Genomic DNA, 23,622 nt, shown 5'->3' with positions numbered 1-23,622 from the left:
TTCACTACACTTCCCAACAAAAAAACGAAACTTTTTTTTGTTTTTTTTATAATTTTTTGTTGTTTAAAGTAAATATTTTATAGAATTAATTTGATACATCTTTAGATAATAATTATTGGCTAAACAAAAAACAAGTGTTCCAACAAGTGTTCAATCTTTCATTTAAAGTTTTTCAGAATTTAGCAAAAGTATTTTTCATTTAAGAATTAATGGCTTAAGAGGGCGAAAACTTAACTCAAGAATGACTACGGCAAAACGGAAAATGCAAAACAAAGTATTATCTTAAAGTATTATCTAAGACGACTGCCTGGACATTTACATATGTGTTGTAGTACATATAAGGTTCTTATAGATGTGGTTTATACAAAAATACAATTCAATTAATTTAAGGCTAAACGCTTTCACTCCCCCGTCAGTATACTACTACCTCTCTCTTTCACGCTTTAACTAAATGTAATATCACTAGATTTGTAGCTTAGATTTAGTAAATGGTTCTTTCCTCGCCTCAACCCTCAACCCTCAAACCTCAAACCCACAATCCCCGAAAAACCGTAGACCAACGTTTTCGGCCCGCGTGGAGGTGCGCCCGGAAAAATGCCAAAAACACAAAATTCAATTACACATGCTCGTAACTCCATAACGCGGTAACGCTCATAAAATGCACACACAACAGGCAAAAAAAACCTTGGATTTGGCGGGGGAGGGGGGTTGTGTTGTGGGCTTCTGGGGTACTCTGTGGATTCCCTGTTTAGAGGACTCGCTCCCCCAGCGAAGGTGTACGCTGGATCAGCATCGAGGGTGGCTTCGCCGGCAGGGTAACGCTGCTCAGCTCTGCATCCAGGGCGGCCATATCCGCGGCGGTGGTTGTGGCAATACTAGACTTTGACTTGGCGTTCACTGGCGAGGCAGAAGTGGCGGTGGCGGTGGCAACGGCACCAATGGAGCTGGGCAGACCTTGGGGCGAGGCATCGGGCACTAGGCGTCGCAGCAAACCACCCACACAGCCCCAGGGGAAGGTCCTGCAAAAATGAACGAACACCAACACACACAGAGAATGAAAGAGAGTTCAGGTAAAGGTAAATAATATGCATTATTAAAGAGAAACACATTAAAGCGAGACCATTAGGCATGGTAATGTTACGATGTTACGTTTGGGGGGAGGGGTGCAGTCGCAAAGTCCAGCGGCATGGGTGTGGGGTGCCCTTTGAAGGGTGGGTAGATGAGTGAGCAGTTACTAAATAGGTTGGGATTTCTATCATATTTTTCACAGGAGGGGTAGGACACGGACATGCTTTGAATATGGAATTGAAATCCTTACTTTTTAATGGGGGATAAACAAAGACAAAAACTTTCTGTTTAAAGTCCAAAGTGGAAGCTATTTGGGGAAACATGATTTATGGCTAGTCGTGAGATTACACAAATAAAAAGGAAACTTGTAGATTCAAGACTCTAACTGGGATAAGAAATAAGGTTAAGAAAGTAGGTCAACCCGAGGAAGTTTCTTGACTTGGTGACCTTTTATATAATGAGGTATCAAATTTGGTTTCAAACTTTATTAAGGGGAAGATGTTTGGTTTTGTAAATACCTAAGAACGAGAAAGTCCTAGGTGTATTTGAATAATTAATGGTAATGCTTTTAGCAAGTACTTTCTTGATCAATTAAATGGGGTCACCAAAAGCAAAAAGAGAAGAATTCTGGCTTTATGGATACAAAAACCATCTATGAAATCAACGTATAAACAGTGATTTATTTTACTTTGAAAGAGTTATAAGAATGCCGCATCAATATGACTTCAAGCAAGAATGAAACGGGGTCACCATTTCTTAAAATTCAGAAAAGTAGAATTATTATACTTTTAAATAAGTAAAAGCATAAAGAAGTCCAATGATTTATTAATCTTTGGTGACGTAAGACTATTTATGCAAGCAAATAAGTCGGTTTTTTTTAGAATCGGGGTCACCAAATGGCAAGTCTACAAAATAAAAACCTAAGATCGGTTTCTAAATTAAATTAAAGCTATAAACTGCAGAAAATACATCAAGAAAGTACCTTAGAAGTACCAAAGTATCTCTAGTCCTTCTCGAACATATCTTCCATATAAGAAATGGCCCTCTTTAGACTTCCTTAACTTCTATTAGAATATCCCTTAAAGAAAATGAAACCAATGACAGAGACAACACCTGCATTCCATCCATAACATACAGATCCCTACATGAATCTATCAATTTCCCCACTGTAAAATGCGCTCGTACACCACAAACCCAAAATTAAATTCAAATGAATATATTCAAGTCAAGTATTTCACTTTGATGACCACCCATTAGGGCAGAACAAGACCCCTTACAAGCATTATGGCGCCTAATTACGTGGAGGAAGGAGGAAGGGGGGCGAAATGATTGTGTTTAATTTAAATGGAGAACCCATTTGTTTACTCACCATTTGAGTGAGAGCAGGGCCTTCAGGAAGCCAGGTATTACGGCAAGCTTCTCGTTCTTCCTGATGGCAGAAATGACACGATCGGCCACATCGTTGGGATTCAAAGTGGGGACCCATCTGTAATCATTTAGCAAGTCAAAATGTCAGTGTCAGAGTTCCAGAGAGCCAGTCCCTCCACAGAGAGAGAGAGAGAGAGAGATTAAGCATGGCACTCACCTGGCATTCACATCGTCGAACATGCCAGTCGCCTGAATGAAGAACGGACAAATGCAGGTGGTTCGTATGTTCGTATGGCCAAGGACTTCCAGCTCCAGCCGCAGTGCTTCATCGAAGCCAACCTGTAATTATCGAGACCGTCGAGACCGTCAAGACAGTGGCATGGCGCATTGGGAAGGGGAGGGAAGGGAGTAGTCGGAGGGATTTGCGAAACACTTACCGCAGCAAATTTACTGGCACAGTAATCGACCAATTTGCTAATGCCCACATGGCCGGCCAGCGAGGCAATTGTGGCAATGTGTCCTCGATCATTCTCAATCATTTTGGGCAGAAACGCTTTTGTCGTCTATAGGAATTTCAATATCATGTATCATGTATCATGGTCTCACATTCTTCAACCTGTCCGGCTGTTTGTTCAACTCACCCAAAAGTGTGCCATAACATTCACATTGAACGAGCGCTCAATCAGATGATCGGGTGTATCCAGTAGATGCAGGCCAGAGACAACGCCCGCATTGTTGATCAGCAAAGTAATCTGAAAGATACAACACGAAACAAGCAAAACATGTGTGAGTTTTAACTAATGGAAAAACACTTAATTAATAGAAAAACTTTAGCCTAAAATTTTGCATATTTCGCAATATTTGTCTGTGTCGAAAAACGAGTAAATATTCTCAACTTGTTTGGCTATCTAGACATGCATGTATCTTGGTGGCCTTGACGGGTCTTAGATTTGGGGGCTTCGAGTGGACATTAGTTACATTATTTATTGTCCGAGTTTGAGGTTGGTTAGGAAATACTTTTAGTTAGGTGTGTACACCTACATAAATAGAGATAGAGTACATAAATCGAGATCTACAGCCTAAGAAATAGCTGAGTAAAATGGCATAGAATTTCTAGAAATATCATTCATTATTTCTCCTCAAATAAAGTGAATGTAAATTTTTGAATTTTATGTGCTTGAATTTCTGGCTGTCTACTCCAACTACCTGTTATACGAGCATCAAGAACCCAATTCTATAATCAATGAATCTTTGGGAATACATTTTAGGAACTTTAGATTGAGAACACATGTGTACAGTCAGGAAAATTATTTATATTTCATAAAAAACTTAAAGCACTAAAATAAACATGCATTTTCATTATTATTTCTGATGGAAAATACATGAACTTGGTAAATTTTTATTAAAGCCTTAAAACCACTTAAGTCTGCACATTCTTTGCTTTTGTTTTTGTACACGCTTCAAAGCCTAAGAAGATTTTAGAACCGCTGAAAAAACCACCAAATGGCCTTCAAATCGTTGAAGTTCGATGACAACCCAAAACATGCAACGTTTTGAAGGCTCAATCAAAAGAAGAATATCAAAAGCTTCCATAATTACAGTATGAGCCAATTATAATTGGATATTTTCGGTTCTAAGACTGACTGAAGTATGTATTGAGAGAAGTCTTAAAAAATATATAAATAAATATAGGAAAATATTGCGCAAGAAATGGGGAGTTTTTGGCTATAAATTCTATCTTCTAGAAGCGAAGAATCTTTTGTTTTAAGTAAATTAAATTAAATTATTAGCTTGCTTTAAAGTTTCTCTTGCGCATTTGCGATATTTGCCAATTACCAAATTTAGTTTCGAATAAAATGCTAATTAAAATGTAATTTAAGCAAGTGAAATCATTCAACAAAAGTTGAGCCGTGTCAAGGTCCAGTTGCGAATAATGTAAAATGCTTGAAAGAAAACAGACTTTAATGCCAGCCTCTGTCTGGCCGGCATCCGTCCCCTTCTCCGTCTCCGTCCGGTCGCGCCGCCTCGCTCCCTAAGTAGTTAACCATCTGCTCGTAATCGTAATCGTAGAGTAGAAGAGTAGCATATGATTGCTGTTTTTGCCGCTGGTTAAATAAGTTAACAACAAGTGCAGTGCACAACCATAATGATCCGATTTTGAGGGCGGGTTCAAGTGCAAATACGAGTGTGGGGCAGGGCCGTGCCGTGCCGGGCCGTGGGTCATACATTGCGTATGAGCGATTTCAAATCTTCTTGCTGTAACCGGGCAAAAACATTTAACGAGGCGTGCATTAAGATACAAACAGCCACAGAAACAACAACAACTCGCATAATTAAGGCAACAAAAAGTCCAACAACATCGCCAGGTCATTAAAAAATATTAAATGTAATATTTCAGACAGATCCAAGCATTGCTCGTAGGAAAACTAAAAAAAAACAACACCAAAACTCTACAGAAAAAAAACAACAATAAAAGTTTAAAAACAAAAAAAAACTCCAACAAAAGCTACGCGTCATCTGTATAACGCATGACTTACTGGGCAGCCTAGCCTGAATGCTGTGTATTTGATACACTTTCCAAGGGTTATATGATTCTAATAAAAATTTGGATCTGCATACAGGTTATATGTATTGTTATTCTTAAGTAACTTTAAACAGAACCTAATTTTGGAGAGCCATTTTGGAATTCACCAAACATTAATCAATTAAATTATATTTAAAACGTTATACTATATCTTGGAAGTTCTCAAATGGAACCCATGACTTTGTGGAGATACCTATTCCGCTTTCAAACTCCAGTCTTAATATCTTACTATGACTTTCCAGATCCACTAATCCCTAAGGGGCTTCCCAACTTTTCGCCGCACTGCATTTTATTTTATACTACGGGTAATCCTCCTTCACTTTCGGTTCGCTCGACCACAACCCAAAACTTTTCTAAACAATAGATAGATTTATATTTTATTTTTAGTATTTATTTTTTAATAATCCTTGATTATTATCTTCCAAGTGTATCATAAGCTTCGGATTTCCCATCTATCCTTCACTTCTTTTCCACTTGTTTTGCTTTTTTTTTGCTGCTCTTTCTGCTACTTTTTGTTCCCATCTTCTTTTTCTTCTTTTTTTTGCGACTTTCAGGTTCAACGCTTTTTGGGGCTGTCATTATATAACTCTTTGTTTCATTTTCATTTCGTTCTAGTGGTTTGTTGGCATTTTTATGCTTGAATTTTTGATATAATTTTAATCATTTTTCAACATTTTTTTTGGCGTTTATTTGGGGGTTTTTCTACTTTGAACTTGTGTCACTTCGGTAAACATTTATTTGGAAATCGGACACTGGCCATGCATGAAAAATCTCTTAAATGCTGGTTGTTATGCCATTAAATGGTTGTACAAACGATTTTGGAGCAATTATACAACGAATATAAAGTGTAGAAAAGGAAATGATTGCCAGGCAGATTGTGGATAAAATACATTTTGTTTTTTTTGCATTTTTCTAAATGCTGGAAGAGTAAAGTATTATTATTTATTACAGTATTTTTTCATTATTAGCAAATTCTAAAATAATAGTTAAGATCGTACAAATAATTGAAATTCTTTGGCGATACAAATCTAAGCTTCTATAACCTTCAAAATTTACTTGAAAACTTCTTCCAATAAATTACAAGCCGCAAATCAACCAAGATCAAAGATCTTCTTTATGCCCTTTAACATTATTTGTTCATTGAATAAATTCCTTCCTCTCTAATTAACGGATTGCCTCAGCCCTGACTTGACTGTAGCAAAACCTCATTAGCAAAGCTCCTCGAATATGAGTATTGGTACATCAAATACTCACACTCCCCATAAACTCGTACAGGTTCTAATTGAAACAACAAATAAATAAAGCAAATAAAACCAAAATAATTAGCAAACAAAAAACAACGAGAAATATGTCTGACTTCTGAATAAAAATGTTAAAAGTCACAAGAGCTTAGCGGAACAAAGGTTCGCCGTCACATTTTGTGGCAGTAATATTTTTGCGGAGTGGTAGAGTGGCAGAGGAGGAGTTGCAATTAGCAGCAGCAAAAATGTTGCTACTCGTGCCGCCTGCAATTAATTTGAATGCAGCAAAGTGGCAAAAGTAGCAGTCTCCGATGCAGTAGCAGCCACATTGTGGCAGGCCTGGCAATGGCACTGGGCTTGGGATGGGCTTGAGACTGCCCCAGATTGTGATAAATGAGCAGATCGAATGCGAATGCGAATACGTTGGAGAGCTGGTGGCAACCAGTTTGCAGAGGACCGGCACCGGGACCCGACCTGGCTACTTCTTTTGAGCGCTTCGTACCTTCTCTTTGGTGTTCGTACACTCTATACAGAGGGGGTAGCTTTAGTTTAACCGAAAGGTTGCAATGCCCTGAAGATAGGCCATGATATTCCGTATTGATCTTTGTAAAATACTAATTTAATAGTGTAGAAATCTGTCTTAGATCTTACAGAGTATGTACCAGTACATCGAAGGCAATATATAAGAATTTTTTCATAGTACAATCGTTGATAAAACAAAAATTTAGGAGCACCATATTATGTTTATTTTTAATCTTAGACAAAAAACATTTATTCCGAGTATTATTTTAAGATTTTTGAACAAATCATCTAGGAATGATCGGTCGTAGGACATATTTTAGGAGGAACAATTTTACATAGATTCATAAGACACTTTTTTTATGCATTCTCAAGACATTAATGAAAAGCCTTTTCTCTAAACAAAACTCCAGCAAATTTTCCACCAAATCATTCCGCCAGAGTATCTCAAGCCTCGACTCTGGCAATAAGACTTTCTTTCTAGTTTTTGCCTTTTTTTTAAGTTTGTGTAATGTGCAACAATTTCTCAAGGTTGCCGCTACGATGACGATGCGCTCATGCATATACATTTTTGCCCCTTTTTTTTGCCCCCCTCCGACTTCGGTTTAAATTTATGACATGAATATGCATAAATGTGTTGCAACGGGGTGTGGCAGCGGCACCGTCTTACATGTGTTTTGTTTTTCGAGGAGGAGAAGGGTTCTGCGCTCTGCGTTCTGTGTTCTGGCCAAGAAGACAGGCCATTAAACGCCCCTCAACAAACAATTATATGGGGACCAGTCTGATGCCACATTAGGCGCTCGACTGTAAACAGTAATTACTCGACTTTTATGCTTCAATTGCGGCACGGATCCTCCGTTCCGTTCCTCTCTCTCCCTTTCTTTCTTTCCTTTGTAATACTTACATCACCGACTTCTTCTCTGATGACATCGGCCGCCTTATAGACCTCTTCCTTCTTCGATATATCGACCACATAGCCCTTGCAGTAGCCGCCCGCCTCTTCGACGATCTCAACGGTTTCCGCAATGCCTGCAAATGATATTATTATCAAATTATTATTGCTAGAAGTCTCGGGCCGGGCACTTACCCTTCTTATTGATGTCCCAGATAATGACTTTGGTGCCCATCTTTCCGAGTCTCTCGGCCAGCAAGCGACCCAGGCCATTGCCACCACCGGTGATCAGGGCAATGTCTGTCTTGAGCTCCTTTTCGGGATAGCCAAAGACAATGTAGTAGAGGTCCTGTAATAAGTAAAAGGGAAGTGGATTTTAATTAGGTTAAGGCTATAATTACTGGAAGCAAGTGTCAAGGAAGGGTTTTAATGAATCGAATGCCAGATGGTTTATTATTAAAGAATTTTCTTCCAAAAGTTGTTTTTTCATATATAATAGAAAAATTTGTATAAGTTTTAAGCCTGTTTCCCAAACCAGCCGAGGGGCGCTAACGCATTACGTGCGACATTTGAGCCCTGTATAACTTTTTGGTTAAATGAAAGCCCTAAGACATAAATTATTGCAATTAAATACTATAATCAGACTACGAAAGAATGATTAGTAAAGAATGATATAAAGTTTTGTTAATTTCTCAGTAAAATGTTCTTTTCCACGAGATCTAATCGATTGACTGATGATTGATTGTTCGTATGGTTCCAAAATTAGTTTATTCTGTGAAATAATCAAATAAAAATTTGGTTGAATATCTCTAAAGCTGTTTCAACCCTATTATATGAACGAAAGAAGACTTCTGATGGTTCTTAAGGAATTCTATTAGAGAGTAGGAAGCCCTAACATTTTATACTTTTAAAGAACTCCAATACAAAGCGAGGATCGTGGTTTTCAACACTCTTTGCAGACTGAACAACTACTTTAATGAATAGATACCAACCTTGTAGAACATTTATTAGTGTCAATTGAGGTAGTTCTATGTCTACAATAAGGGCTATAGTACTAGTATTGGCTATTGTACCTTAGCCCCCAAGTAAATATGTAATTATGCTGCAACAAAGTGTCTTGGCGGTATATCTCATTAGGGGCATCCAAGTACTTAATGCACAATTTTATATATTTTAGTCACTGTATGTTTTCCCCTTTGCTTTTCCTTCCTTAGCCCATATTCTTTATTCCCTTAATATAATAAATTCTTTATAGACTTCGTTGCCCATTCTAATCTCATTCTACTATCAGAAATTCCAATTAAATATTTATAAGCAATATCCCCAGTCACATATGTATAAAAAAGCAACCATAAATCAACAAAAAAAATGCTCTATAAATGATCAACTGCCTTTTGTTATTGCCCAAGTCTTTTGTTTTCCTTTCCTTTCATTCCATTTCATTTCCTATATGCTCTCGATCCGAATAACCAAGTCACGCGTGCGCCCAAATGTTTACCCCATTTAAAGTTTACATAAAAAAACCCAAAGCACCAGAAAAGGAAACCCAAATAAAGTGTAAAATTGTAAAGAGCCTCCGAGCATTTGTTCGGGCCAATTGACGAGTTCATGTCAATAGGCCACAACAACGACAAAAAAACTAAGCCAAAAGAAAGAAAAACCATTGTAGGAGGCGGGTGCCCCACAATTAATTGAAACATATATGGGATCGTATATATTTTGATGTAAAATTTGCAAAATTTTTTATGTCAATTTAGTGTCAATAAGCTGTCAAAATTTATGGCTATCACGCCTCCAGTTGTGGCCATAAAAAAGCAAAAAACGAGGCAAACAGAGGAAAACAGACGAAACAAAAGACTCAAGCAACGAACTTAATATTTAACATGTTTTCTTTTTTGTGCTGGTGGCAGCACAGTAGCACTTTCTGTGTTGCAAGCGTCCCATCAATTTTCATGCCACACGCGAACTTGTTGCCAGCAAATTCGCCTCATCCGCTTAGGGCGGCCCCTGGCCTTTGGACATGGGGCATGGCTTGGGTTTTGGGCAGCGCCCTGGGCAGGGGCCTGGGATGCGGGATCTGGGATCTGGGGACTGGGGTCTGGGTCTGGGTCCGAGCCTGGCAACCGTGTCCAATTATTTTGACATTAACAATGAATGTGTCGCAACAATGTGCTTTTTTAACATATACCCAGTACTTGGGGAATACATGGGTTGTATGTTATTTATCAGATATATGAATTTGACAAAGAAAAAGGAGTATAAACCAAACTTTTAAATTGGTTGATTTATATCTATAGTTATCACTATAAAGAATCTATATATGTGGAATAATGCTAGTAATTTATGGATAGTTCTTTTTGGCAGCATTTAGAAGATATTTACAATCGATGTACATATATTTGTGGAACTATTTATAAAAAGTGCTGGATGGTAACTATGTTCCCAATTTAAGGAAATACATCTTCAAGATATGAAACTTAAATTTTGTACAATTATGTATAGATCGATTATCCCCCGTTTACCAAGAATCATTAGAATTGGACAAGTATAACAGTCAAAACAGAGACATAGATATATGAAAAATAGGAGTATCCACGAAAATTTTGCTTAAAAAGGTTAAAGTAAATTTCGAATAGATTTGGAGTCGTTTAGCGTGTTCTTATAAACCGAATAACCGAATCTCCTCTCGTTGAAGGAGCAAACTTTAAGAACCAAAGAAAGTAGTTTCCTTCCAATAAATAAACCTTCATCCCACTTATAACTCCCCCATCTGTAAAGATCTTTCCAGATCTCATTCATCATTCGAGTTACTAGGTATCTTTTCGTCGAATTCCTCCGCACTACGAGTAGCACTCTTTCTTGCAAGTAGCAAAGTTTTCCTACCCCCCCCAGAAATAAAGTATCATAAATTATACAAAAAATTAATCAAAAGGAAGGCATGTTGCAGACAACAATGATGATGAGTGGCTTTTGGTATGTTTCAGCTGCTGTCCCATTATTTTCCTGTTGCTCTGCTGCTGCTGCTGCGATCCCGTTGACAGACATTTTGTCACATAATTTAACATGCAACTCAGCGGACAGGAAGCGCACAATTATAATTTATACATAATACGATAATCAACATAATAAGAGCAACGATTTCTTTATAGCAAGATACACCAAAAAATACATACATAAATGCAAATCGAAAACGAATTTGTATGGCAAAAAGAATGAGAGAAAGATTTCGGCTGCCTCTCAGATCATGGAAACTTTTTGTTCACATAAATGTAAATTTTGCAGACACGTTTTGTTGTTTGAGAATTTTTTGGGTTGGTTTTTTGGTTTGTTTTCTTACAAATCGTATGGGCCTGGGTCTGGGTCTGGGCTTGGGATCTATGAAAACTGCCTCGTCAGCATTATGTTGGGGTTTATTGGTCTGTGTCTCCTTGTGTCTGTCTGTGTCTCTTGTTGATTGTCAAGGTCCCCAACGCATTGAACTTTTGTAAGACTGCCGGAAAACCATATCAAATCGGCTTGAACTTCGATGCACTGACTTTGAATCGATTTGGAATTTTTTTGAAGGTCTCTGTCAGTGGGAAATGGAATTTTAATCTGAAATTTGGCCTTGAAAGGGCTAGAAAATGAAAACAATCAATTATTGAGCTTTGGATTATAATTAATGTTGCTTTTTCTGAAGCTTCAATTCTATATTTTATTTAAAATAATTGGAAATTTTCCATCAGCGACAATGGCAACAAAGACTTTAAAGTTGGGATTTCCACAGCAAGACTTAGAGATCTTTTGGATCCAAGAGCATACGAAACTTCCATGAGTTCCATAGAAAACTGAAAGTCCCGTAGTTCTGGGGCTCAACGCAGGACAGTGTAGGGCTGAAGCGACTCCAGAACGTCGTCTGGAGGAAGTGGGCACCCTTGAACGAAGGCGAGACCGCTACAATGCCTGTGGAGCACCTAGGAACAGTGAGTATTCCACAAGAACAACAAATCCACCTTTGTTACCACTAGCAAAGGGGCCTCTTCAATAATACTGTGTGCGGCACATGAAACCACCGAGTCTCCTCCTCCTAACGGAGAGATGGAAATCCATAGACACATGGAGACAACACGGAATAATGTCTGGAGTATGGTTCTGCCAGGTTCCCACTGAATGCCCCAGCAACATCAAGCTCTTTGGCTCGAACCTGTTCTTAAGGAAGGTCAGCCGAAGATGTTCTCGTAAAAGCCAACAATGTTCTATAATTACAACTTTGATATGAAAGATTTTTGTCTACGTGCTGCAGGGATTGAGCACAAGGGCCCATGGCCCTTCCGTCGAATCAAAGCAAACCCTTCTCAAAGAGGGCTTTCAGAGAATCTGAAACCCATTGGAGGTTTCCCTCTAGGGGTGCTAACTTTGATGTCATTTCTAACTGAAGCTTTTGCCTATTGTTCTTCATTCTTAATTATCTGTTCAAAATGTGCATTCAAAGCATTAGATTCTAATTGTTTAATCTCCATTATACAACCTCTTAAAGTATTTGTGCTTCAAAAATCCAACCATCCATCCAAATACCGCAAACGTTTACCTTTAATGAAGTAAAATCCAGCAAACATCATTGGCATTCGCATAAAAACACACTCAATTGATCAGTGGCTCAAGTTGGCCAAGTATTTTGAGTGTTTGGCTCATTAGTGTGCGGCTTGGGATCTTAATTAACGTGGGTTCTTCTTCCCCTTTGGGGAGCAACAAATCCCCTCTCCGGCTCTCTGGATTGCAAAAAAATCAATGAAAAATATGCAAAATGGCAAAAGGTACACAAACTACCAAATGGCCGGCTGTCGCGGAAGCGACTTCTAAGGCGTTAAAGCCGGCACATCATCATCATCATCATCACTGGCAGTGTGTGTAGTGTGTAGTATCGTTAGCTTGGTAATCAAATGTTTGCCTGGTGCTTACCACTAAGAAGACAAAAGCAAATGGTACAAACTTGTTTCTCTACTGCTCCCTGATGTCTCTGTGTCGGTCCCCCGATTCCAATGAGAATTGCGAAAAAATATCAACAACCCGAAGTGGCCGCCTGCATGGTCTGCCTTGTCTGCCTTGCCAGCGTTGCACTGCGGTTCTAGAGCCAGCTGAAAGTGAAACTGAATGCGAGGCGGCAGCAGCAGTGGCAGCTACAGGCAACAGCCTCTTGCCCAACCCCAAAGCACTACACACTCTGCAGACTCGCACCTGCCTCCAAATAGGCTCCAATTTTGGTCACTTTATGAGTGGAGTGGAACAAAATGACTACGTGCAACGAATTTTGTATGCTCTTGCTGCTTGGGAGATCATTCACACATGGCCGCTGACTAATAGTCTTAAAATGTATATATTAGCAGCTTGTACTAGCTAATATAAGGGTCAAATTTGAGCTGTACTTGACGCAGTTCTCTGGGAATCTTAAGAGATTTAAAAGAGAGCTATTTTGTAAAGATTATAGCCATAAATTTAGCTAAAACATTGGTTAAGGATTTCTCTTAAAACAAAGTGTAATAGCAACCAAGAATATGGCAAAAATCGATGATATATAAAAGCCATTAGGCAATAGATGAGGATATTTTTTAGGCAATCGCTTCTTGGATTTACTATATGATATATATAATCCAATATCGCCTTAAACTATTCATTATTCGTAGCTTAAGAGAATCAGCTATATCTGTTCCTTCTAATTCCTATCCTCAGATCAGATTCCTCCGAGTTTCTCTTGAATAGATAGACCTACTATAAATACCCTCTCCAAGAAGACAGAGTATCAAAAATCTCGAGTGAATCTTGAGCAGGCCGAGTATTTGGTCGAGTGTGGCTCAAACGGCAAACAAAAAACTATAGGCACGAACTTGCCACAAAACATTGTAAGCGCCAGCCACTGTGTGTGTGTGTTGCAACGTGCCGTGGCCGGCTTGCAGCCTGCCTGCACCCTCCCTGACTATGAGTGACCTTCTTTGCCACAAACAGTTGCAATAGCCACAGCCAGTGGAAAAAAGTATAAACAAAATATAATCATAAACCTGAAATTGAACCCCCAACAAAAACTATTGCCCGATGCATCTCTCCCTCTCTCGCCCCCACACACTCGGCGGCACTCGTACACTTGAAACACTTTTAGCCAATTGGCCAATGATTTTGCACTTTAAGTTTTGTTTGGCTTACAGCCAGCACCGCTCTCCGTGGCTCTCCGTCGCTACACGGTTTGATTTATTGCAGGCGGGTGGTCTCTGTCATCGATTGCCACCCCGCCGGTCTGTGCGGCCTTCAAATGGCAATTTTCATTTACGCCTCTGTGCAAAAATTAGCGTCCCCATATCGATTTCTGACAGTGTATGGCCGTGCCTTACTTATGAATAGACTTTTGAGCTAGAGCCAATCAAGTTCTATGCGATCTGAGCGAAGCGAGTGCTTGCCACTGCAATCTTTCGAGTGCTTCGAGTGTTTCGAGTGGCAATTTGTCAGCCAAGCCACAACGGATATGTGTTAAGGTGCCTGCCACCTGGATATGCAAACGGATACGTTGAGTGATTAGCTGGTGGCATGGCAAAAGTGCTTTCGGCATTAGCTTAAAGAACTGACAACTCGATGGCATGGAATAGAATTTAAGCACCCAAAGCCCCTTGAGTGATTAATGGCATAAAGAAACCGCAGTTTATTTTAGTCAGAAATTGAATATTATACATATATAATTGAATGAATAGGTATAGAATATAATTGAATATATCCAACGCTCATAAAATTAAAGGCTTGTGATGAAAAGTATTCCAGAGGGTTGAAGGTCGCGACACAAGTGCCGGTATACTATTATACCCGGATTTGCAGACTATTGAGGTTATTAAGAGAATGTATGTATAATGGTTTTCCATTAGCATAATGGTTTTAGAAAGGGTCTTACAGTGGATTTAAATGTGTTTATTCCAAGCATACTAGTTTTATGCTTTGTTTTTCATAGACCAAACGATGTAAACCTTGAAAAAAAACCAGGAAATCTTTAATATTCTAAGAAAGAATATAAATCAGTGCGTAACAGCCCTCTGCTGGTGTCCAATAATTGCATAGCCACTTGATAGATGCACTCATTGCATATCAACGTCCCGATTTACAGGGTATATTTTCTTGTCTAAGAGTAACCTTGCTTATAAGAAAAAAAAAAAAACAAAACCTGAATAATAAACCACAATTTATGACCGACACTTTAGAAAACGTGGCATTGAATGGAATGTGACCAATCATTCAAGAATTACGAACAAGTGTCAGTGTTTATAGGATTTAATTTTTTTAATTCTTAGAAAATATTCCTACATAAAATGTGCAAAACAAAAGAACTTTTAGCTATTTTTTTAGTGATTTTTAACGACCAAAATGTCAAACAAATTGTATATATATTATTGCCCAATAAAATGGTTCTTTATAGATTCATTCCCACAGATTTTCTATGAATTTCCTCAGCTTTTCGGTAAAAAATATTACTCACATTTTTATAGCCATCTCAGACACACATTTTATTACTTTATAGATATTATGTAGTCTTTGACAAGGCACACCCGCCCCATAACCCATTTTTCGAAAAGCCAGACAGACAGCCACATGGCGCAGCCGTAACATGGCTGAAAGCACAAGGCCGCATGCGGGTTATGAACCTGCAGCCGGCTTCGGCTTTCGAGCCAACAAATGGTGTTAGCTTTTGGCTGGGAGGCTGTGGTATGTGTAAGACAACGCATCATCCCCGCCCCAACAACAAACACTTTCAATTTCAATTGCGTTTGCACATCCACACACACACACGCACACACACAGAGGCAAACGAATGCCCGCGAAATCGCGGTGACTGCTGGCGCACACAGTCACCGCCACAAGTATACGTGCGCCCGAGCACATGTGTCTGTGTAGGCTTGCGGCTAGCCCAAGCGGTGGCTAATAAAAACAGGCTCTCCAAGTGGCCCAAGTGGCTGACACCACAAAATGCCGGCAAAATGCAAAAGTTGAACTAGGTCAACAAGCCAAACGCAGTCGCAGTCGGCAGCATCAGCAGCAGAGGTAGACGCCGCCGTGGTGGCAACAACAGCTGTCTGTGCCACCGCCCCCCCTGCGACTTGGCTCATTACTTGCCCCAAAGTTATAATGCCACTCACTCTCTTCCCCCTTTCTGGGGGTGGAACTTTCGGCACAAGTTTGTTGCCCAAGTCTTTTGTTCGAAAAGCAGAAAAAATGCTAGAGAATGCAATGACATAAATCCACCTAATAATACCCTATCGATACCTATACCATGCCCATGATAGCTCAACGATTGCTAGTTTGATCACAGCCATCAATGGGTAATTTGCAAATTTCCAGCCATCTATCAAGCCTCGCGGAATTGTCATTGTGTAAAGCCTCAATGAATTTGCAACGAGGCGGATTCGCTTTTGGATTTTGGGGATGATATTTTTGAAGACTGTGGAGATTTCCCCTAATCATATACCTAAAAGTAAAGAGGAGTACTCACAATGGGTGGAATAGACTCTCCAAACTTCTCAACTGTCATGCGGAAGAGCACCTCGGTTGGTAGGCGAAAATACCTGCGATCTGGAAATTTCACTGTTCCATAGAAATTCCTTTCGGAATGTATGTTGGTTTATATTTCGAGTGGTAATATTTGTTGCACAGAGCGTTTTTAACAGATCAATTGATATATTTCGAGTAGTAGCTAAAGAAAGCCTAAATAATTCTGTGAGATTCACAAGTCAGGAATAGATCGAATTATCTAATGATGGTATACCACTCCTTCTAAAAAATCCACGGTATTCCAAACGACAGCTCACTCAACCCTGTCAGATGCGAGAATCATTGTCGTGTAAAGCCCCTGTATGGTTTTACAAATCAAGTAAATTGAAATGCAAATTTAGTTGGCTTTTAGAGACGCTCCTCAGTGCTGCTGCTGCTGCTGGTGCTGCTCAGGTAATGAGCGTCGGGTTTTTGCATTTGGCATGCAAATGTCACTTGTTTCAGTAACCCCCAGACCATCCCCCGCATTTGCTATGCACAATGATTCAAACGATACGGTTAGAGATGGTTTTGGTGGACTGGGACTACATTCGTGCCACACATTTCACGATCATATCTTTCTCTAGCTCAAAGCGACACACACAAAAGGTCTCTCGTTGGGTTTTCGGTTTGGTTTTTGCGGTAAAGTGAAAATATAATTACCACAACACCCGGAGGAGTCTTATGCAACGAAATTGAAATTGTTTTTATTTTATTTTCGCTTTGTTTTGTTTGGCTGTGCGTTTTATTTAAAAACCACTTAGCGTGTCAGCCGCCAGACGTTTTTTTTTGCCTATCTCTCAATTTTAGGTCTAAAATTTGAAAATTCCCTTTGGGATCTCCTCTTCAGGGTAGTTCAATCATTTGATGGCTGATTTGAACATTTTTTTAGATATTTTGCCAACTCACTTGGCCGTTTTGAAGGCAATTAATTAAGTCATTGGCTGAGTCTTAGTCTATGACTAGACTAAAACGTATCTCAAGACAGGTTAAGTTGTTGTTGTTTACGCCGTTGTTTGCATATTTTTTAGTTTGAGTTTGATTAATGATTAATTCAACACGCGATAGTTTATGATCAATTATTTATTACCCATAATTGCTGGCGATGCAAATTCATTGCATTTTTTGCCAATAATTTCTTTTGAGATTTCTATAGAATTTTCTAATTCGGTCTAGAACTTGTGTTGTAATTTATGGATTTTATATAATCTATTCTGAGGGATTTTTGTGGTTTTCATACACCAGATTAAATTATATTTACTATATGTAAAATGAGTTTCTCTTCAATCATATATCCTTTGTTTTCTTTTAGAACCTCTTTTACATGTGGATTTATTACTGAAGAGCAAAGCGTGTATTCAAAGAAAGCGCTGCTTCTCTGACATTCTATCGTTGTCTTCATCGCTATGTTCTACTCGATCTTTTCAGCATATCTTTACTTGGGAATAGAAAATTCTTCACAGATGGTATCCTTGATTGTATAAGCTTATAAAATAACTATAAAAAATACCCCTGCACTGCATATTCCCGAACTGTTTATGTATTCAAAGAATCTATTTATGGGTAATCACTCAACTAAAATTAAGTTATAAACCATAACTGTATACCCGTCCCACCACAAAAACTGGAATTCATATCCTGTGTGCTCTTCTTTAATTATATTATCTCAAAATATGTATATTCGTGAATCAAAATAAATTATCTCACTCAATAACTTCACATCGTTCGCGGTCTGGTTTTACATCATCTTGGGGCCGTCTCTCAACTGCCTTTTCCCTCCTCCCAGAGACAGCCATCCCAGCGCATCACAGACAGATACCATCTGAAAACTTGTCTCCGCCTGATCTTAATGCTTTAAATCTCTTTCATGGCCCCAATTAAACGTCACACGTGCTGCCATCGGCATTGGCCATTACTTTTGGCCATTTATCACACAGGTTGCCTGAGAGGCATCCTTTTCGGCAGTTAATTAAATAACTTAAATGTTGTCGTTCATTATATTTGCACGCAATGCAAGGCTTGCGTTGGGGTTCTGTATATTTCTGACAGCATTGACACATTTTCTGAATGGTTGAAGGTAAATCACACAATGTTGCTAATCAACCAAAACATTCAAAACACGAAGGTGAATTATTTAATTCCTTTAAGCGGTAGAAACAAATGGCATTTAAGTCTCTTAATACCTTTGCAGGGGGCATTATCATTTCTGTTGTGAATAACAGGTAGCACTATCAGTTCCATAGTTGTCTAGATCAGTTTTTTATTCGAGTAGCTGTATATCTGTTCTTACTTAATCCAACTACTACTGGGAAATACTACTTTGTTGCTCCAGAGTAGAATAATGTATTTCTGTATAATTCTGTATTTCTGTATAATTCTGTTCTGTATAATTCTGTTCTGTATAATTCCAACAGGTTTTTAATAATATCTGAGTAGTTTTTTCTATGAATGTGAGGCTGCCATTAAAAAACAATCCAATCAAACAGAGATGAAAATCGAACATCTATTGACACATAACCCTGTCTACCACAAAAACGTCGGCTATCTGTTGCTTCAGTCTCTAAAATCTAACCTTCATTTGTTGTTAATTAATCAGTTGTAAACAAAAGCGTCCGAGATTCAGAAGGTTTTGCTCTCCGGCAATGTTATAGGCACACAAAAGTCGGTCTGTCTGGCATTGAGGGTTATGGATCTGAAGAAGATGTGTATGGAACCCACCTGAAGAATGAATCCCACGCAGCAGATGATGAACCAGGCCACATCCGCAAAGGCATCCCAGCTATTCCATAGAATCTGACGCCAGCCAGAGGCAGGAGGAGCTACTGGTTCCTGGCCATGGACCACACCATTGCCATTGGACAGGCCATGTCCATTGGGGATACCATGTCCATTCGCATTTCCATTCGGCAGACCATTGCCATTGGGTATATCTTCAGCCATTAGATTGTTATTGTTCTTCACCATTTTTCACAGATTTGTGCACTTTTATATTGGATTATTTTTGTTAGATTTAGTTCACTCTGGAACAAGACACTATACGATTTTGAAATGGTTATAATTTTTAGGCTTTTTCGTAATTTTTTCCGTAATTTAAATGCAAACGAAACGCAACCGCAAAGACAGCTTTTGTGGTATATTTCTTGTATATTTTTTTTGGAGCTCTGAGGTTTTTTGGATATTGTCCGCACGGCACGTCCGCTCTCGAGAGCGTATCAAACGAATTTGAACGTTGTGGGGCTCGAAAGGAATGAATTTCGACTTCTTATTTTGGCGCGCTATTGGATATACGACGTTGGCGTTGACGCTGACTTCGAAGCTGGAGCTGGGGAGCTGTGGAGCTGAAGCTGACGGCGCTGCTTACCGTTCGCTCACGCTCTGCCAGCCGAACCGAACGCTGCTCAAGCTCAGCTTTCGTCTCGTCTCGCGTCTCTGACTGTGACGTCATTGAGCTTCAGCTGAAGCTTCGGCGTAAGCGTCAGAGCTTCAATTTGCGCTGCTTGTTATACCCTACGCTAGCCGGGGGTATATTACGCTTTTGAAATGATGATCTTTGACAATAAAGATGGAAGATCATCCATCCTTATACAGTATATATATTAGAGGATCAAGTCTATATAGCCATTTCTATCCACATATCTGTTTCTACACAAACTAGACCTTTACTTTTCGAGCTTTAATTCTATTAAATAAATACAATATCTATTAAGCCCTATAATCAATACTCTATCAATAGTCCATAGGTAGTACTTTCTCGTATTTAAAGTATCAGTCTTTCAGGGTATCAAAAGCTTCGGCGCCCAAGCCAAATCTTCCTCTGGTTTGCTGTTTGTTGTTGTTTCTTTTCATTCTTATGTTGCTTTAAGCTGCGTTTCGCTTTTCGCTATTCATTTAGTTCGCTTTGGTTTATGTGTAAATTACTGTTATTGTTGCTGCCTTTTGCTTTGGTTTGCAGTTTGCCTAATTGTTTCTCATTGGACATGAAAATTAATTGAGATTTATGCTGCTAAAGTGCAGTAGACCAGCGTTTATTTATCTGCTGTCAACAGTTGCATTAGAAGGACGGACCGGAGCCCCGGAGAATACTAATTAACTTTAAGATCCGTTTTTTAAGCATAAAAATGCAATTACTTGAGTGCATTCCCATTAAAGAGAATTGAAATTTGACCCAGCCCTTTTATGAGACATTATACATGAATTATGGCAAGCTTCAAGTGATATTATAATTAGTCATTCACTAAAATTACTTATGAGAAAGGTGTGGTAATATGTCCACATACATATATGTATATTTTCAAATACCTCAGAATCTAACAGGTGCGCTCTTGGGTATTTTTCTCACGTATATATTTACAGTTGGATTTTTTGCCTCCCTTTACTAAATAAACTCTCAACGAGATCAACTGTGATCTGATAAGAAAAATACTACACATGTAAAGATCATGCTAACATTATCTTAAGTCTGTAATGTAAATATGTAGGTGGCTGTTCTAGAGCTTCGACTTCCTCCTTAACTGTTTGCAAAGCTGACGAAAAAGAAAATACGAAACGAATACTACTTATTCTTGCTACTTATTCTTTGTTACTATTCTTTTAATTTATTGATTGATTGCATTGTCGAGCCCTGAATATAGTGAATCATAGCTTGATAGAACTACATACATTTGTATGTATAACAGAATGTAATGTAAACTGGAAGCATTACAGTGTCGTACTCAGTATGTAAAATCTCTGTTGCACACCGTCGACACTGTTAAGTGATGGGGGAGGGGAGAAGAGTGAAATTGAAAGTGAAATGCCGGCATTAATCACATGGTCATTATAACAATCGTACTATGGGGCCTCAACTTCTTATACTCTTGCTCACTTTCCCCTCAAAATCTGCGTCTGCTGATGCTGACATATGCATATATTTTATAAATCGCATTTGCCCAACACAAGAAGAAAGTCGGACAGCACATAAATTTGCTTAAATGTTAAATTTTTGGGTTTCGTGAAGGTATATTTATACACCCTGGATCCAGTAATCCTCTCTCTGTCGCTCCTTGTTTTGCCACAGCATGGTTCTCTTTCGCCGCCGCTCTCTCAATGTACTTTGCTCTTTGGTTGTTGTTGTTTCTTTTTGCATAAAAACAGGTTATGTTAATTGATTGAAATGATATTTGTTGGCCATTCTTAAAGATTTCGTCACATCTTCGGATTGCATAATAATAATACGCAAATTTGTGGTTGATTTTGATTCGATTTCGTGTACGTGCGTTTTCTAGATTTTGATTTGCATTTTTAACAAGAAGATTGGCTGGCGCTGGCGCTTGCGATGGGTCAAAAAACTTATAAAAATGTTTAAGGCCAATTCCGAACTTTGCACAACACAAGAAAAAACACCACACATGGAATCAATTTCTTTCACTCTCGTTTCGGTCTTTTGGTACACAATATTCGTTGTTCAATTGATTTTATTCACCTTTTAATTACACAAAAAAGTACTGCGTTTATGTATTGGTTGATCGTTAATGTTACGGTTTAGCCGGCATCGCCTAATCGATTGAATTAATTACCAAAATATGCTAATCGTTTTACGTATGACTTTCGGGCATTCTTTTTGTGTCTGTCTCGTTTTACTTTAGCTTTTCGCTTATTTATATTTTTCGACTGCTTTTTGCGTTGCCTTTGTCGCTTTTCTGACGTTTCGGTCGCCTGCGCAGTGGGAAGCTGGCAGAACAAGGAACCCAAAAACGCGGGAGTGAGAGAGTGCCAGTCAGCTGTTGCTTCGAATTTGCTTTGGTGGTTGCTTGGCAAAATTACAAGGAAAGAGAGAGAAATGGGAAAGAGAAAGAAGTGAACAGATGTTGAACAGAGTTATCGTCTGCTAGAAAACGTAATCAACGTAACGTAATGTAAACTCTAATTGTCGTTAGAAAGGTAGACTGTTAAATTTTAAAAATATCAAATCGAACAAATAAAAATAAATTATTAAAATTCAGACATTAATTTTTCTAAACTTCTAAATTCTAAGAGCCTTACTTAAATGCTTTAAATTTCAGTTACATTATTGTACACAAATTTGTAACCAGAGTAACTGTAACACTAAAAATAATAAAATAATAATACACATTTTCAAAAATGTACATTGAAAGATCTCCTCCTAATATTCGCGCAAAAAATATGAATACTTCTGAATAATAGTGATGTTCTTTAAAGAAATATAGCTCCCAAAAGAATGTTCACTCCTATGCGGGCAATACTTGCTACAGAACATGAGGCCCAAGGGAGCTGTCTTCAAAGGCAAATCAAAACAAAAATGGGAAGCATTTTTAGTCATAGAAAAAAACAATCAAACTCCAAATGACTGTTCAACAACAGAACCACAATTCATCGCCCGACAATTTCCGCAATAATTATGGCCAAGCAAAAAAAATAACAATATTCTACGAATGGTATTTGTTCTATGCTATAAAAATTGGGCAGGTGGCAGGTGGCGGTGGAGGCACATGTCCAAAGCTCAACAAAAATTGTTATTTCCTTTTTCGGAAATTTAACCTCGTGCCCTGTTGACCGAACGCCGAAAATATGCTGAACTCTGTCTAATCCATAAACACGGAGATTGGCCAAGACAATCGCAAATGAATCAACGGGTAGCCTTCGCTGAAAAACCCGTTAGAACCAGCAGGCCCCAGCATGAACGTAACTCAGTTGGAAGACGGCCAGGCCGCTAAGTCGCTAGGCGCCGCGGCGATACAAGCATTAACCTATTTTACTTCCTTACCTCTAAGATCTCTGAGAGCCCACCATAGAATTCTCGTTTCGATCTACCGATCTGCCAACTAACTTCCGGCCAGAGGTCCGAGAAACGAACGTGTTTTCAACGTGTTTTTTACTGTGGACTTGTGGACTTATGTATGTATATATGTCTTTTATATGTCTTTCATTTGGTTTCCTAAAGTTTAATTTTTGTGCTGATGATGATGGTCCATTTGATTAGAACTGCCTGGGCAACACACACACGAGTTATTAATTATGATTTATTTGGACAATAATAAGGAGCACGATAATTATTGGCAAATCTCCTAGCACTTTCAAGGTCATCGCAGCTACCGTAAACATTTGCCAGACACTCTTTAAAATCTCCATTTGCGACGTGCTAATTGGAACTTACTCGAATTGCGTTTTTCTACTTTGCGTTCTGTTTGAAGTTTTTTGGTTATTTGAAGATTTGAAACGCTTGGGGGGATTCTCTTTGAGCAGAACATAATTTTGCTTAGGGTGGTATTGCGTTGTGGTTTGGAGTACAGTGTGGTTCCATTCTTTGGGGCTCTTTTATCTTTGGGGACTGTAGTTAAGCCTTTTTTTGGTAGAAGGAAATGAAAATTAGTTTTAAAGAGGCACCAAAGGAATCTAGTATTAGAAGGCTTACGGGA

The 23,622-nt window shown here is 38.8% G+C and overlaps 1 protein-coding gene across 2 annotated transcripts; it reads right to left on the bottom strand.

Moving 5' to 3' along the window:
* Positions 1–143: 143 nt before the first annotated feature.
* LOC108163769 (estradiol 17-beta-dehydrogenase 11) lies at positions 144–21,928 on the bottom strand. 2 transcript variants are annotated; one of them, XM_017299245.2, is made up of 9 exons: positions 21,669–21,928; positions 18,926–19,240; positions 7,868–8,021; positions 7,685–7,809; positions 3,078–3,188; positions 2,874–2,999; positions 2,654–2,775; positions 2,438–2,554; positions 144–1,019 (listed from the first exon to the last, which is right to left on the bottom strand). In XM_017299245.2, the coding sequence occupies exons 2-9, from the start codon at positions 19,169–19,171 to the stop codon at positions 749–751; spliced, it is 1,272 nt and encodes a 423-aa protein (XP_017154734.1). In that variant the 5' UTR covers positions 19,172–19,240; positions 21,669–21,928; the 3' UTR covers positions 144–748. The 2 variants fall into 2 exon arrangements, with proteins under 2 accessions (XP_017154734.1, XP_033249110.1); XM_033393219.1 differs by having other exon boundaries at positions 21,763–21,928.
* Between the last annotated feature and the right edge of the window lie 1,694 nt (positions 21,929–23,622).

The sequence above is a fragment of the Drosophila miranda genome, chromosome 4, assembly GCF_003369915.1.
Source record: "Drosophila miranda strain MSH22 chromosome 4, D.miranda_PacBio2.1, whole genome shotgun sequence".
NCBI lineage: Eukaryota > Metazoa > Arthropoda > Insecta > Diptera > Drosophilidae > Drosophila > Drosophila miranda.
The sequence above is the reverse complement of the archived record's forward strand: the minus strand, read 5'-3'. Positions and strand labels throughout refer to the sequence as shown.

Coding starts and splice junctions, on each gene's coding strand:
- LOC108163769 (XM_017299245.2), bottom strand. CDS start 19,171: ATGGTGAAGAACAATAACAATCTAATGGCTGAAGATATACCCAATGGC. Junction 8,022..18,925: donor GCGTGGGATTCATTCTTCAG/GTGGGTTCCATA, acceptor TACTTATTACAG/GACCTCTACTACATTGTCTT. Junction 7,810..7,867: donor CTGGGACATCAATAAGAAGG/GTAAGTGCCCGG, acceptor TATCATTTGCAG/GCATTGCGGAAACCGTTGAG.